This window comes from Poromitra crassiceps (assembly GCF_964638095.1).
Source record: "Poromitra crassiceps genome assembly, contig: HAP1_SCAFFOLD_264, whole genome shotgun sequence".
NCBI lineage: Eukaryota > Metazoa > Chordata > Actinopteri > Beryciformes > Melamphaidae > Poromitra > Poromitra crassiceps.
This window is the reverse complement of record NW_028152133.1, coordinates 112501-126618: the sequence shown is the minus strand read 5'-3', so window position 1 is coordinate 126618 and position 14118 is coordinate 112501. Positions and strand designations below refer to the sequence as shown.

Here is a 14118-nt window from a genome sequence, read left to right as displayed (position 1 = left end):
ACTGACGATGTGTGGCTGTCCGCTCATAACGTTTTAAATAGAGAAACATTACAGATGTACACAGTGTGGACAGGGCGCTGACGATGTGTGGCTGCCCTCTCATAACGTTTTAAATAGAGAAACATTACAGATGTACACAGTGTAGACAGGGCACTGATGATGTGTGGCTGCACAGCATTACCCTCTCTGGAATTCGAGATAATACAGATTTGCAGCAAAGTTTCTATTTACATTTTAAGCACTTGGCTGTAATTTGTTTTCAGTGTTTCGCCTGATCTCCTCTGAGCTGTCTGTCTGTCCGACAGCAGAAGAAGACTGTGGCTGTTACTGAGCATCTCAAATAAATAAATAATGTCATGAGGCTGCTACAGTACGTTCAGACTGCTGGCAAAAGTGGCCCAAATCTGAGTGTGACTCAGATCTGTTTGTGAACAGTGTATGTGAACAGTACAAATCACATAGAATCTGATCTTCAATTCTGATTTGGCCACTTCTAGTCTGGTTAAAACTATCCGGATCTGTGAAACTCTGTTTCGTTCTGTGATTCCACCTGGCCTCCAGCTCCAGCCGGGGCGGGCGCTTTCAGAAACTAGAGTGAACGGGCCAATCATATTTGACATCGTAACCGGCCAATCCGGAACGCCGCTGGCAAAACAGTAATGGCCGCCTCCATGGCTCTCCGGCTTGAGCAGTAAGCCATAAGTGCAGTTATTGCAGAAATAGATCTAATAACAACAATTTAAACAAGAACAAGAGTGTGCAACAGCTGCATTTCTCTGCGGAAAAATATGTTATTGCCGTTCTTCCTAATGGATTTGGATTTGACTGGATTTGACACTGATTGGCTGAAGGGCTGGATACTCCGCCCACTGAATGACTGCACAGCTGAGCTGGACGGTTCCGTCTGGACTCTGAGCTGTGACAGCTCAGAGTCCAGAGTCCATGGTCACCTGGGTGACAGAGAGGTCCATGGTCACCTGGGTGACAGAGAGGTCCATGGTCACCTGGGCGGGGACAGAGAGGTCCCTGGTCACCTAGCTGACAGAGAGGTCCGTGGTCACCTGGGCAGGGACAGAAAGGTCCATGGTCACCTGGGCGGGGACAGAGAGGTCCATGGTCACCTGGGCATGACAGAGAGGTCCATGGTCACCTGGCTGACAGAGAGGTCCATGGTCACCTGGCTGACAGAGAGGTCCATGGTCACCTGGGCGGGGACAGAGAGGTCCATGGTCACCTGGGCATGACAGAGAGGTCCATGGTCACCTGGGCGGGGACAGAGAGGTCCATGGTCACCTGGGCATGACAGAGAGGTCCATGGTCACCTGGGCATGACAGAGAGGTCCATGGTCACCTGGGCATGACAGAGAGGTCCATGGTCACCTGGGCATGACAGAGAGGTCCATGGTCACCTGGGCGGGGACAGAGAGGTCCATGGTCACCTGGGCATGACAGAGAGGTCCATGGTCACCTGGGCATGACAGAGAGGTCCATGGTCACCTGGGCGGGGACAGAGAGGTCCATGGTCACCTGGCTGACAGAGAGGTCCATGGTCACCTGGCTGACAGAGAGGTCCATGGTCACCTGGGCATGACAGAGAGGTCCATGGTCACCTGGGCATGACAGAGAGGTCCATGTTCACCTGGGCAGGGACAGAGAGGTCCATGGTCACCTGGGCGGGGAGTAGCCGTAAGGCGTCTGGAGGCACAGGGACCCGTGGTGGGGCAGCGGGTGGCTGTGGTAGTGTTCAACCAGAGCTGCCAGGGAGGGGAAGTTCGCCTCATTGTCCAGAAACACACACTGCTCCTGTGACAGAGAGTGAATATTATTCATAATAATAATCATTATTATCAATGTGATTATGGGTTGGCGGCAGCCAGACACATAAAGTAAAAGGTTTCTTACCTCTTCAAACAGTCTATAGTTTCTGGCTTTGCCCAAACTGACGTCCCACACCACCAGCACCTGGTGAGCAAAGGATATTATATTATATTATATTATATTATATTATATTATATTATATTATATTTAATTATATTATATTATATTATATTATATTATATTATATTATATTATATTATATTATATTTAATTATATTATATTATATTATATTATATTATATTATATTTAATTATATTATATTATATTATATTATATTATATTATATTATATTAAATACAGATCATAAATCAGGACTGGAAAGACCGTTAGGGGTCAAAGCAGACCTGCACCTGGAGACTGAAGAAAACATCTTTATATAATCTGTATGATATTATATACAGATTATAAACATGTTGGTCCTGCATGGAAGATATTTGAATATCTCCTGAGTCCTGTAGTCAGTACTGTGGGAACTGAAGACTGAAGCCTTTATGGTGCACACTGACACTCTACCAGTACCAGGTGTTCCCCATTTCCTCATCATTACCTCGAACAAAATGACCTCATATCTATCACATCTGTTGCAACCAACAATGTAACAAACATCTCTGGTGTAAAAAAAAAAGTATTTCCAACAATTCAACAAATACAGTATCTTCCATGATGCAACAAACAGGCAGGATGCAGCCTCTGGCCCCTTGTGTTGTATGGTTGATCTCTTTTAGATGAATTTATGAATGAATGAAAGTCTTCATTTTGTACCTTGGAGGTTTTAGTGCCGGACTTTCTGATACCATACAGGCCGTCCTGCGGGGGGCAGCGGCTGTCCCGGAACAACCTGGAGGGACAAGCAGCACCAATATGAGCAGTCAGAAACACACGCACGCACGCACACACACACACACACACCCACACACACACACACACACACACACACACACACACACACACACACACACACACACACACACACACACACACACACACACACACACACACACACACACACAGTCACAGACACATTATGTCTCTCTCTCTCTCTCTCTCTCTCTCTCTCTCTCTCTTCCAGATCTTTCTCAATTAAATTTCAATTTCAATTAGTGTTGCCAAAGCATGTCGAGGTTAAAATACTAGGGGAAGGAAAAACTAAGAGAACGGTAATAACAATACAACCTGGGAATAACATACAAATCTGGTTGATCAAACAATTCAAATGCAAAAATGCTAAACTATACCAGCAGGCCATTCACCATCTCTGCTGTTTCATTCTCTGCCACTAGAGGGGGAGAATACCCTGCTAAACAGCAAAGCAGGGGGGGGGGGGGCAGCTGAGGCAGTACAGTAGTTCTATTTCCAGGAAGTTGGTGAAAGCAGAGTGACGTCTACCTTTCCACGCTGCAGGTCTCCGTCGTGTCGATGAACACAGACTCTGGCAGCAGCACCTGGACATGAAGACAAGACATCACCGGCTCAAACACAATGTGAACAAAGAGTCTATAAGTGAACAAAGAGTCTATAAGCATGAAAATGTAACCTGCGTTGTGTTGACAGTTGTGGCAGCAACCCATGTTAAAGGCTTGCCCAGGGGTGGAGCGGGATTCGATCCACCGGCTTCCCACTTCCAAAGGGCACACGCTAACCACCATGCCAAAAGAGCCAAGCTCGCTAGGCGGAGCTGTTTGTTTTTTTTGGATTATTTTTGGGGCACTTTTTGCCTTTATTTGCCAGTAGGCAGACAGGAAAGGTGGGGACAGAGAGAGGGGATGACATGCGGACCTCGGGTCAGATTCGAACTCACGTCGTCCACGTGAAGGACTGGGGGTTTTTATACTGGGGGGTGAGTTTAACCATCCTACTCGGGACTCACGAGGAGTCAAAGAAGTGACTGGAAAAGAGGCAGAGATGCATTCAAATGTTTTATTTTGCAGATGCTGCGTGAAACGTCTTTTGTCTTCGGTTTGTGCCCTGTTTTTGTTTGACTATATGTCACAGATTTGGTCATATTCTAGCCACATAGGCCTACTGAGTCCACATATTTCAATATGGCATGAGGGCACATTCAGATATTACAACATTAGGTGTATTTGGGCACAGTATGAGGCAAATGGCTCAGTATTTGAACTGGCATAAAGCATCCAAAAAATCTCCAGATATGCTGCAGATATGATCCAGATTCTTGCAGAATCTCTGGATCCTTGGGGTTTTCCCGCAATGACTTTTGTTGTTTTATCAAATGTAAATCAAATACAGACGTACATGTATGTGATTTTTACTGTGGTCCGTAGAAAACAAGCATGTTCCCTTCCCAAATCATGAAAGTGCACCTCATTTGCGAAGATTATCTTGCTGAACACAAACTTTGCTGTTTCAAAAACTTTTGTTAATCACAGACCTTATTTATAGCCTGGTAAACCGCCCGTCACGTGAACTCACATTTCATTTGGTTCTCCGTGACGGTCTGGACCCGCACAGGCAGTTAAGATGATAGGTTGAGCCATGCCGGCTCGACGAATCAGCGGCGGCCGTAGGCAGGCTCTGGCTCGTCTGGGCAAGTAGTGGGTACATGGTCTTTGTAGTTCTTTTCACTCGTCAACATGGCTGCCGCCGCGGAAGTGGCAGGCAGTCTGAATGAAATTGAATGTAACGTTCCCAATTCTATGTATTAAATTCTAAAAAACGACCCTCAACATTTGGGAAGGCTAAGCCACACAACTAGTTCGTTATAATCTAACTAAATGCTTCGAAGGTGACTTTACGACCGTGAGGACTCAATCAATGAATACCACGCAGATCATCCACAGGCACCTTCGGCGATCTGATTGGTTGAAGTTAACACCCACCAGCGGTGATAGACAGATGGGTCATCCAATCACCTGCCAAGTAGCTTGGAAAAAGTGCCCGCCTCCGTCAGCGGGTCTGGTGACTTCATTCCCAGATCGACTGGTTTAGTGAAACCTATGTGGAGCTATACCGTCCATCTGGCAGCGTCAGGTTACCTTATTTATGCATTGAACTGAAATTCCCATGCAAAAATCCCATTGACTTTTAAGAGCTGGAAGTGCTACCATCCTGGGGCCGGTTGCACCAACTGGTCTTACACTGGTCTTAAGCCAGTGGTTCTCAAACTTTTTCTGTCAGGCCCCACTTTGGAGGAAGAAAATCTTTCGGGCCCCACCGCTCCAACAAAATTGAAACAAAACGGTCCAAGTTTAACTTTTATTGACATAATGACCATTCATTTCTATATTCTGGCTGTTTTGCACTGCACATCTTTTCAAAAACAATAACAATAAAGTGCAACCTCTACAAAACAAAATAAATTTAAATATCTTAATTGTGAGTTCAAGTCACTATCACTGTATTAAGGGCTGCAATGAGCCTGTTTTCCACTGTAAATCTTTTCAAAACAATAATAAGGTGCAACCTGCAGAAAATAATAAGTGCAGACATTTGTGAGGACTCAAGTTTTCTCAGTATTAAGGGCTGCAATGAGCCTGTTTTCCACTGTAAATCTTTTCAAAAGAATAATAAAGTGCAACCTGTGCAGAAAATAATAATAATAATTGTGAGGACTCAAGTTTTCTCAGTATTAAGGGCTGCAATGAGCCTGTTTTCCACTGTAAATCTTTTCAAAAGAATAATAAAGTGCAACCTGTGCAGAAAATAATAATAATAATTGTGAGGACTCAAGTTTTCTCAGTATTAAGGGCTGCAATGAGCCTGTTTTCCACTGTAAATCTTTTCAAAAGAATAATAAAGTGCAACCTGTGCAGAAAATAATAATAATAATCCGTGCAAAAACCCACACAGTTCTCCCATTTCAGCCCGTGTTCTGTCAGGTAACTGTCCAGAAGCTTAAATAGCTCTTCAGCTGTTGCTCTGCTTGTAACGTACTTGCAAAACAGCAAATCCTCACTCAGTGACTCCGACGTGACAAAGCGAACATAGGCGATAAGCAAGCAGTCTTTATTGCTGTCCGTAGCCTCGTCCACTTGTAAGGCGAAACGTGTGTCTGTCAGTTGTTCTGTGAGTTGTTCCTCGAGGTCATTTGAAATGTCACATATACGTTTTGCAATTGTGTCATTGGACAGCGGGATAGTCTTCAATTTTGCAGCGCTGGTCTCATCCAGCATAGTTGACACCATATCGATAGCTGCTGGGAGTATGAGCTCCTCAGCGATGGTGTGCGGCTTCTTGCACTGTGCAATTCTGTATGCGACCTTGTATGACGCTAGTTGTGCTTTGCTGTTCACTGATGCCACTTTTACAAAGCGATTTTCCTGCTTGCGGTATTCACCGAGTTTCCTCTGAAAGAACCCGAGTGGCTTATTGACGAAAGTGGGGTGTGTTGTCTCCAAGTGTCAATTTTGTTAGGCTTCATGCTGTCCGCTGCCAGAGTTTTCAGACAGAGAACACAGACTGGTCTCTCCTCGTCTCCTACCGCATTGACTGTGAATCCCAGAGCAAGATAGGCGTCATCATATTTTCGTCTCGGTTGTTTTTGTTGACTGCCGCCGTCCGACTCCTTGTTTGTCCCTGCCAAATGTCTCTTCATTGTGCACTAATCTAAAACACTAAAACAGCCTCCAGTCTGTCTGATGAAATTTGAACATGTCAATACGGAAGCGCGGGGTTTGTTTATTTCCTCACGGGGAAAAGAAGTCCGACCTAAAAATGGGCTAAAACATTGGTTCCGCGGATTTCACCCGCGCCCCACCTGTAATACCACTGCGCCCCACAAGTGGGGCGCGCCCCACACTTTAAGATACGACCAACCAACAGTTGGTCGTAACTTTACGACCTAACAGCTACGCCGGTTGCACCAAGACGACTTAAGCCTTATTTTCACTAAGACCAGGCGTAACTCCTACGCCTCGTCAGGAGGAGGCGTAGCAGAGATCTCCGCGGAGACCTTTTTGACCGTCATCGTCGTAACACCGCCAGTTCGCCGTCTTTGAAAGCACGACGTTAGATTATAACTAACTAGTTGTGTGGCTTAGCCTTCCCAAATGTTGCCGTTACTTTTTTAGAATGTAATACATAGAATTGGGAACGTTACATTCAATTTCATTCAGACTCCCTGACACTAATCGCCGCCGCCATTTTCCCCCGGGGCTTCCACAGGAGGAGGGGGGTGGGAGGAGGGAGGGTGTAGTGACGCACATACAGTAGTGGGTGACGGCGCGAGGCACATGTGGGCCAATCAGAGGGCATTCCCCGACAATTCACATGAACGCGCATTGCTACGACCAGCGTAGTTAAGACCAGAGTAAGCCGTGTTGGTGCAACAGGCGTAAATCCACTCTAAAGACTGGTCTTAACTAAGACCGACGTAGGAGTTACGACCAGGCATAGTTAAGACCACTTGGTGCAACCGGCCCCAGGTGTTCCAGACTCATTCCTGTGCTACTAAAATACATGCAATCATATTCTAGATTAGTGGGAAAGCAATAATATTCTAGTTTAGTGGGAAAGCAATCATATTCTAGATTAGTGGGAAAGCAATAATATTCTAGTTTAGTGGGAAAGCAATCATATTCTAGATTAGTGGGAAAGCAATAATATTCTAGTTTAGTGGGAAAGCAATCATATTCTAGATTAGTGGGAAAGCAATAATATTCTAGTTTAGTGGGAAAGCAATCATATTCTAGTTTAGTGGGAAAGCAATAATATTCTAGTTTAGTGGGAAAGCAATAATATTCTAGTTTAGTGGGAAAGCAATAATATTCTAGTTTAGTGGGAAAGCAATCATATTCTAGTTTAGTGGGAAAGCTCTTACATTCTCGTAGTCGTCGTCAGGCTCTTCCTCTCCGCCGGGTTGAGCCGGGTCTCTGGTCTGGTTCTCTCCTGAGGTCCGGAAGCTCTGTCCCTCTGGAGATGCTCTTCTGAGGGGAGAACAGGGTTAACTTACTGTGTGCCACACATCAGACAGGCCCGTCTGTTCAAACAGAACAGGGTTAACTTACTGTGTGCCACACATCAGACAGGCCCATCTGTTCAAGTATAACAGAGTTACTGTGTGCCACACATCAGACAGGCCCATCTGTTCAAGTATAACAGAGTTACTGTGTGCCACACATCAGACAGGCCCATCTGTTCAAGCAGAACAGGGTTAACTTACTGTGTGCCACACATCAGACAGGCCCATCTGTTCAAGTATAACAGGGTTAACTTACTGTGTGCCACACATCAGACAGGCCCATCTGTTCAAGCAGAACAGGGTTAACTTACTGTGTGCCACACATCAGACAGGCCCATCTGTTCAAGCAGAACAGGGTTACTGTGTGCCACACATCAGACAGGCCCATCTGTTCAAACAGAACAGGGTTACTGTGTGCCACACATCAGACAGGCCCGTCTGTTCAAACAGAACAGAGTTACTGTGTGCCACACATCAGACAGGCCCGTCTGTTCAAGCAGAACAGGGTTAACTTACTGTGTGCCACACATCAGACAGGCCCATCTGTTCAAGTATAACAGAGTTACTGTGTGCCACACATCAGACAGGCCCGTCTGTTCAAACAGAACAGAGTTACTGTGTGCCACACATCAGACAGGCCCGTCTGTTCAAACAGAACAGAGTTACTGTGTGCCACACATCAGACAGGCCCGTCTGTTCAAACAGAACAGAGTTACTGTGTGCCACACATCAGACAGGCCCGTCTGTTCAAACAGAACAGAGTTACTGTGTGCCACACATCAGACAGGCCCATCTGTTCAAACAGAACAGAGTTACTGTGTGCCACACATCAGACAGGCCCATCTGTTAAAACAGAACAGAGTTACTGTGTGCCACACATCAGACAGGCCCATCTGTTCAAACAGAACAGGGTTACTGTGTGCCACACATCAGACAGGCCCATCTGTTCAAACAGAACAGAGTTACTGTGTGCCACACATCAGACAGGCCCATCTGTTCAGAACAGGGTTACTGTGTGCCACACATCAGACAGGCCCGTCTGTTCAAACAGAACAGAGTTACTGTGTGCCACACATCAGACAGGCCCATCTGTTCAAACAGAACAGAGTTACTGTGTGCCACACATCAGACAGGCCCATCTGTTCAAACAGAACAGAGTTACTGTGTGCCACACATCAGACAGGCCCATCTGTTCAAACAGAACAGAGTTACTGTGTGCCACACATCAGACAGGCCCATCTGTTCAAACAGAACAGAGTTACTGTGTGCCACACATCAGACAGGCCCATCTGTTCAGAACAGGGTCACTGTGTGCCACACATCAGACAGGCCCGTCTGTTCAAACAGAACAGAGTTACTGTGTGCCACACATCAGACAGGCCCGTCTGTTCAAACAGAACAGAGTTACTGTGTGCCACACATCAGACAGGCCCATCTGTTCAAACAGAACAGAGTCACTGTGTGCCACACATCAGACAGGCCCATCTGTTCAGAACAGGGTCACTGTGTGCCACACATCAGACAGGCCCGTCTGTTCAAACAGAACAGAGTTACTGTGTGCCACACATCAGACAGGCCCGTCTGTTCAAACAGAACAGGGTCACTGTGTGCCACACATCAGACAGGCCCGTCTGTTCAAACAGAACAGAGTTACTGTGTGCCACACATCAGACAGGCCCGTCTGTTCAAACAGAACAGAGTCACTGTGTGCCACACATCAGACAGGCCCGTCTGTTCAAACAGAACAGAGTCACTGTGTGCCACACATCAGACAGGCCCGTCTGTTCAAACAGAACAGAGTCACTGTGTGCCACACATCAGACAGGCCCGTCTGTTCAAACAGAACAGAGTCACTGTGTGCCACACATCAGACAGGCCCGTCTGTTCAAACAGAACAGGGTTACTGTGTGCCACACATCAGACAGGCCCATCTGTTCAAACAGAACAGAGTTACTGTGTGCCACACATCAGACAGGCCCATCTGTTCAAACAGAACAGGGTTACTGTGTGCCACACATCAGACAGGCCCGTCTGTTCAAACAGAACAGAGTTACTGTGTGCCACACATCAGACAGGCCCATCTGTTCAAACAGAACAGAGTTACTGTGTGCCACACATCAGACAGGCCCATCTGTTCAAACAGAACAGAGTTACTGTGTGCCACACATCAGACAGGCCCGTCTGTTCAAACAGAACAGAGTTACTGTGTGCCACACATCAGACAGGCCCGTCTGTTCAAACAGAACAGAGTTACTGTGTGCCACACATCAGACAGGCCCATCTGTTAAAACAGAACAGAGTTACTGTGTGCCACACATCAGACAGGCCCATCTGTTCAAACAGAACAGAGTTACTGTGTACCACACATCAGACAGGCCCGTCTGTTCAAACAGAACAGAGTTACTGTGTGCCACACATCAGACAGGCCCATCTGTTCAAACAGAACAGAGTTACTGTGTGCCACACATCAGACAGGCCCATCTGTTAAAACAGAACAGAGTTACTGTGTGCCACACATCAGACAGGCCCATCTGTTCAAACAGAACAGAGTTACTGTGTGCCACACATCAGACACGCCCGTCTGTTCAAACAGAACAGGGTTACTGTGTGCCACACATCAGACAGGCCCGTCTGTTCAAACAGAACAGAGTTACTGTGTGCCACACATCAGACAGGCCCATCTGTTCAAACAGAACAGAGTTACTGTGTGCCACACATCAGACAGGCCCATCTGTTCAAACAGAACAGAGTTACTGTGTGCCACACATCAGACAGGCCCGTCTGTTCAAACAGAACAGAGTTACTGTGTGCCACACATCAGACAGGCCCGTCTGTTCAAACAGAACAGGGTTACTGTGTGCCACACATCAGACAGGCCCGTCTGTTCAAACAGAACAGAGTTACTGTGTGCCACACATCAGACACGCCCGTCTGTTCAAACAGAACAGAGTTACTGTGTGCCACACATCAGACAGGCCCGTCTGTTCAAACAGAACAGGGTTACTGTGTGCCACACATCAGACAGGCCCGTCTGTTCAAACAGAACAGAGTTACTGTGTGCCACACATCAGACAGGCCCGTCTGTTCAAACAGAACAGAGTTACTGTGTGCCACACATCAGACAGGCCCGTCTGTTCAAACAGAACAGAGTTACTGTGTGCCACACATCAGACAGGCCCGTCTGTTCAAACAGAACAGAGTTACTGTGTGCCACACATCAGACAGGCCCGTCTGTTCAAACAGAACAGAGTTACTGTGTGCCACACATCAGACAGGCCCGTCTGTTAAAACAGAACAGGGTTACTGTGTGCCACACATCAGACAGGCCCGTCTGTTCAAACAGAACAGAGTTACTGTGTGCCACACATCAGACAGGCCCGTCTGTTCAAACAGAACAGAGTTACTGTGTGCCACACATCAGACAGGCCCGTCTGTTCAAACAGAACAGAGTTACTGTGTGCCACACATCAGACAGGCCCGTCTGTTCAAACAGAACAGAGTTACTGTGTGCCACACATCAGACAGGCCCATCTGTTCAAACAGAACAGAGTTACTGTGTGCCACACATCAGACAGGCCCGTCTGTTCAAACAGAACAGGGTTACTGTGTGCCACACATCAGACAGGCCCGTCTGTTCAAACAGAACAGAGTTACTGTGTGCCACACATCAGACAGGCCCGTCTGTTCAAACAGAACAGAGTTACTGTGTGCCACACATCAGACAGGCCCATCTGTTCAAACAGAACAGAGTTACTGTGTGCCACACATCAGACAGGCCCGTCTGTTCAAACAGAACAGGGTTACTGTGTGCCACACATCAGACAGGCCCGTCTGTTCAAACAGAACAGAGTTACTGTGTGCCACACATCAGACAGGCCCGTCTGTTCAAACAGAACAGAGTTACTGTGTGCCACACATCAGACAGGCCCGTCTGTTCAAACAGAACAGAGTTACTGTGTGCCACACATCAGACAGGCCCGTCTGTTCAAACAGAACAGAGTTACTGTGTGCCACACATCAGACAGGCCCATCTGTTCAAACAGAACAGAGTTACTGTGTGCCACACATCAGACAGGCCCGTCTGTTCAAACAGAACAGAGTTACTGTGTGCCACACATCAGACAGGCCCGTCTGTTCAAACAGAACAGAGTTACTGTGTGCCACACATCAGACAGGCCCATCTGTTCAAACAGAACAGAGTTACTGTGTGCCACACATCAGACAGGCCCATCTGTTCAAACAGAACAGAGTTACTGTGTGCCACACATCAGACAGGCCCGTCTGTTAAAACAGTTCACCCAAAAATGGCAATTCTGTGATAATCCTCCTCCCTCTCATGCCAGTTGAGACACAGGTGAAGTTTGTCCATATACAGTAACACACAGGGAGGTTGCCAGTTGCCAGCACAACTCTAGAGGAACCTTCTCCAAAACAACTGAAGTCAGTTGTATTTACACCATCATTTATACCTTTTTTACACCTAAAGTCCCATTTTAAACCCAGCTAAGCAGCATGGGGTACGTAGCAGCAGCACATCGCCTTTTAAACTTTTAGATCGCACTCTCAACTCGTTCAGTTTCTCCACGGCTGCAGGCTCTCTGTTCCCCCTCCCTTCTGCCTTCTCACATGGCTTCCACCCAGGCTCAGCATCTTCCTGTTAAAACTTTGCCACCCAGGCTCAGCATCTTCCTGTTAAAACTTTCAAAATAATATCATTTAACCCATTGATACCTGATGCAGCATTTGCGTGTATATCCCTTTAAGACCGCAAGCAGCATCTGTGTCATTTTCCCTTTAATGACGGCTACAGCACAGACGCGTAGTGTACTGATGATGTCATCAGTGATGTCATAAGGCTGATGATGTCATTGATGATGTCATAGGAGGCATTGTGACATCACTGATGATGTCATAGGCACTGATGTAAACGTAAGGGGCACACACACACACACACACACACCCATGCGCATGTACGTTGAACTTACTGCAGCAAGGCTCCTCCTTGCCTGGCCTTGGCTGTGGGGATGAGGGGCTTGCAGCTGGCCGATGGGGGCTCGGGCTTGTGGGATGCAGGTTTCAGAAGCGGAGAGAGGGAGGGGGGCGTGTGGAGGGAGGGGGGCGTGTGGAGGGAGGGGGATGTGTGGAGGGAGGGGGGCGTGTGGGCGAGCAGCGGGGGGTCCAACGTCCCGGCTCGGGGGGCGAGGAGGAACGCACGGGCATTAGGAGAGGGAGGAAGCGGGGGGTGACGGCTCACGCCCGGCGAGTGGCTCCCCCCAGCGCAGCTGTAGGAGGGGCCGTTCAGGACCATCCTGCTCTCTAATTGGTGGCAGATGGGCAGAGTGGCGGGGGTTTGAACAACCACGGCGGGCAGATGCCTCCCGCCTCCCTTGTCTGTGCTGGGCTCCTGCATGGACGCCATCCGAAGCGGCAGCGAGCGCTTATTGGCGTTGGGCGGCGGCGGGGGAGGGGGGGTGGAGAAGGAGAGCGTCTGCAGGTGGGGGGGCAGCAGGGGGGGCGGGGCCTTGGGCGGGGGGTCCTTCTGCATGCAGGGCAGGGGGAAAGAGGGAGGAGGCTTCTGCATGCAGGGCAGGGGGAAAGAGGGAGGGGGCTTCTGGGTGCAGGGTGGGGGGAAAGAGAGAGGGGGCTTCTGGGTGCAGGGCGGGGGGAAAGAGGGAGGGGGCTTCTGGGTGCAGGGCGGGGGGAAAGGGGGAGAGGGCTTCTGGACGCAGGGCAGGGGGAAAGAGGGAGGGGGCTTCTGGGTGCAGGGCGGGGGGAAAGGGGGAGAGGGCTTCTGGACGCAGGGCAGGGGGAAAGAGGGAGGGGGCTTCTTGGGCAGTGGGCTGGTGCAGGACGTCTTGCTGTGCAGGGGGACCAGAGGGGGCGGGCCTTTCTGGAGGAAAGTGGCGCAGGAGTCTTGGCGGTGCTGGAGCGCCACCGGCACTGGGGGAGGGGGGTAGGACGGGGGCGGGCCGGTGGGTTTGCCTGGAACACAGACATCCAATCAGTGATGTGAAGTAATACACCAATAATAAACCAATAAACCAATAAACCAATACCAATACTAGACTCAAACCCCTTAAAATTCCTTACTGTACAGCATGGTCCGGGGGAATACTAGGGGTAGGAATCATCAGATGTCCCAGCATCCAATATTATCACAATACTTGAGTCGATACAATAGTATTACGATATATTGAGATTTATTGCCTTTTTTCCACTGCAAATTACTGTATGCAGGAAGACTTTGTCCACATCTGTTTTATATAAGATAAAGTTTCCAGTCTTCAATAATTTTTACTGCAGCAAAATTGTCAAACAG

At 48.1% G+C, this 14118-nt stretch overlaps 1 protein-coding gene across 1 annotated transcript in view; it reads right to left on the bottom strand.

Annotated features, from left to right (window-relative positions):
* Positions 1-1665: 1665 nt before the first annotated feature.
* LOC310770931 (SH3 domain-binding protein 2-like) overlaps positions 1666-14118 on the bottom strand; it is a gene marked incomplete at both ends in the record, with an annotated part of 47551 nt that continues 35098 nt past the window's right edge. Inside the window, 8 exons of the mRNA XM_083663630.1 lie at positions 1666-1803; positions 1903-1962; positions 2642-2717; positions 3266-3321; positions 7659-7764; positions 12785-12858; positions 13054-13410; positions 13525-13781. Coding sequence (XP_083519756.1) covers positions 1666-1803; positions 1903-1962; positions 2642-2717; positions 3266-3321; positions 7659-7764; positions 12785-12858; positions 13054-13410; positions 13525-13781 — 1124 coding nt within the window. The remainder of the gene's footprint in view (positions 1804-1902; positions 1963-2641; positions 2718-3265; positions 3322-7658; positions 7765-12784; positions 12859-13053; positions 13411-13524; positions 13782-14118) is intronic.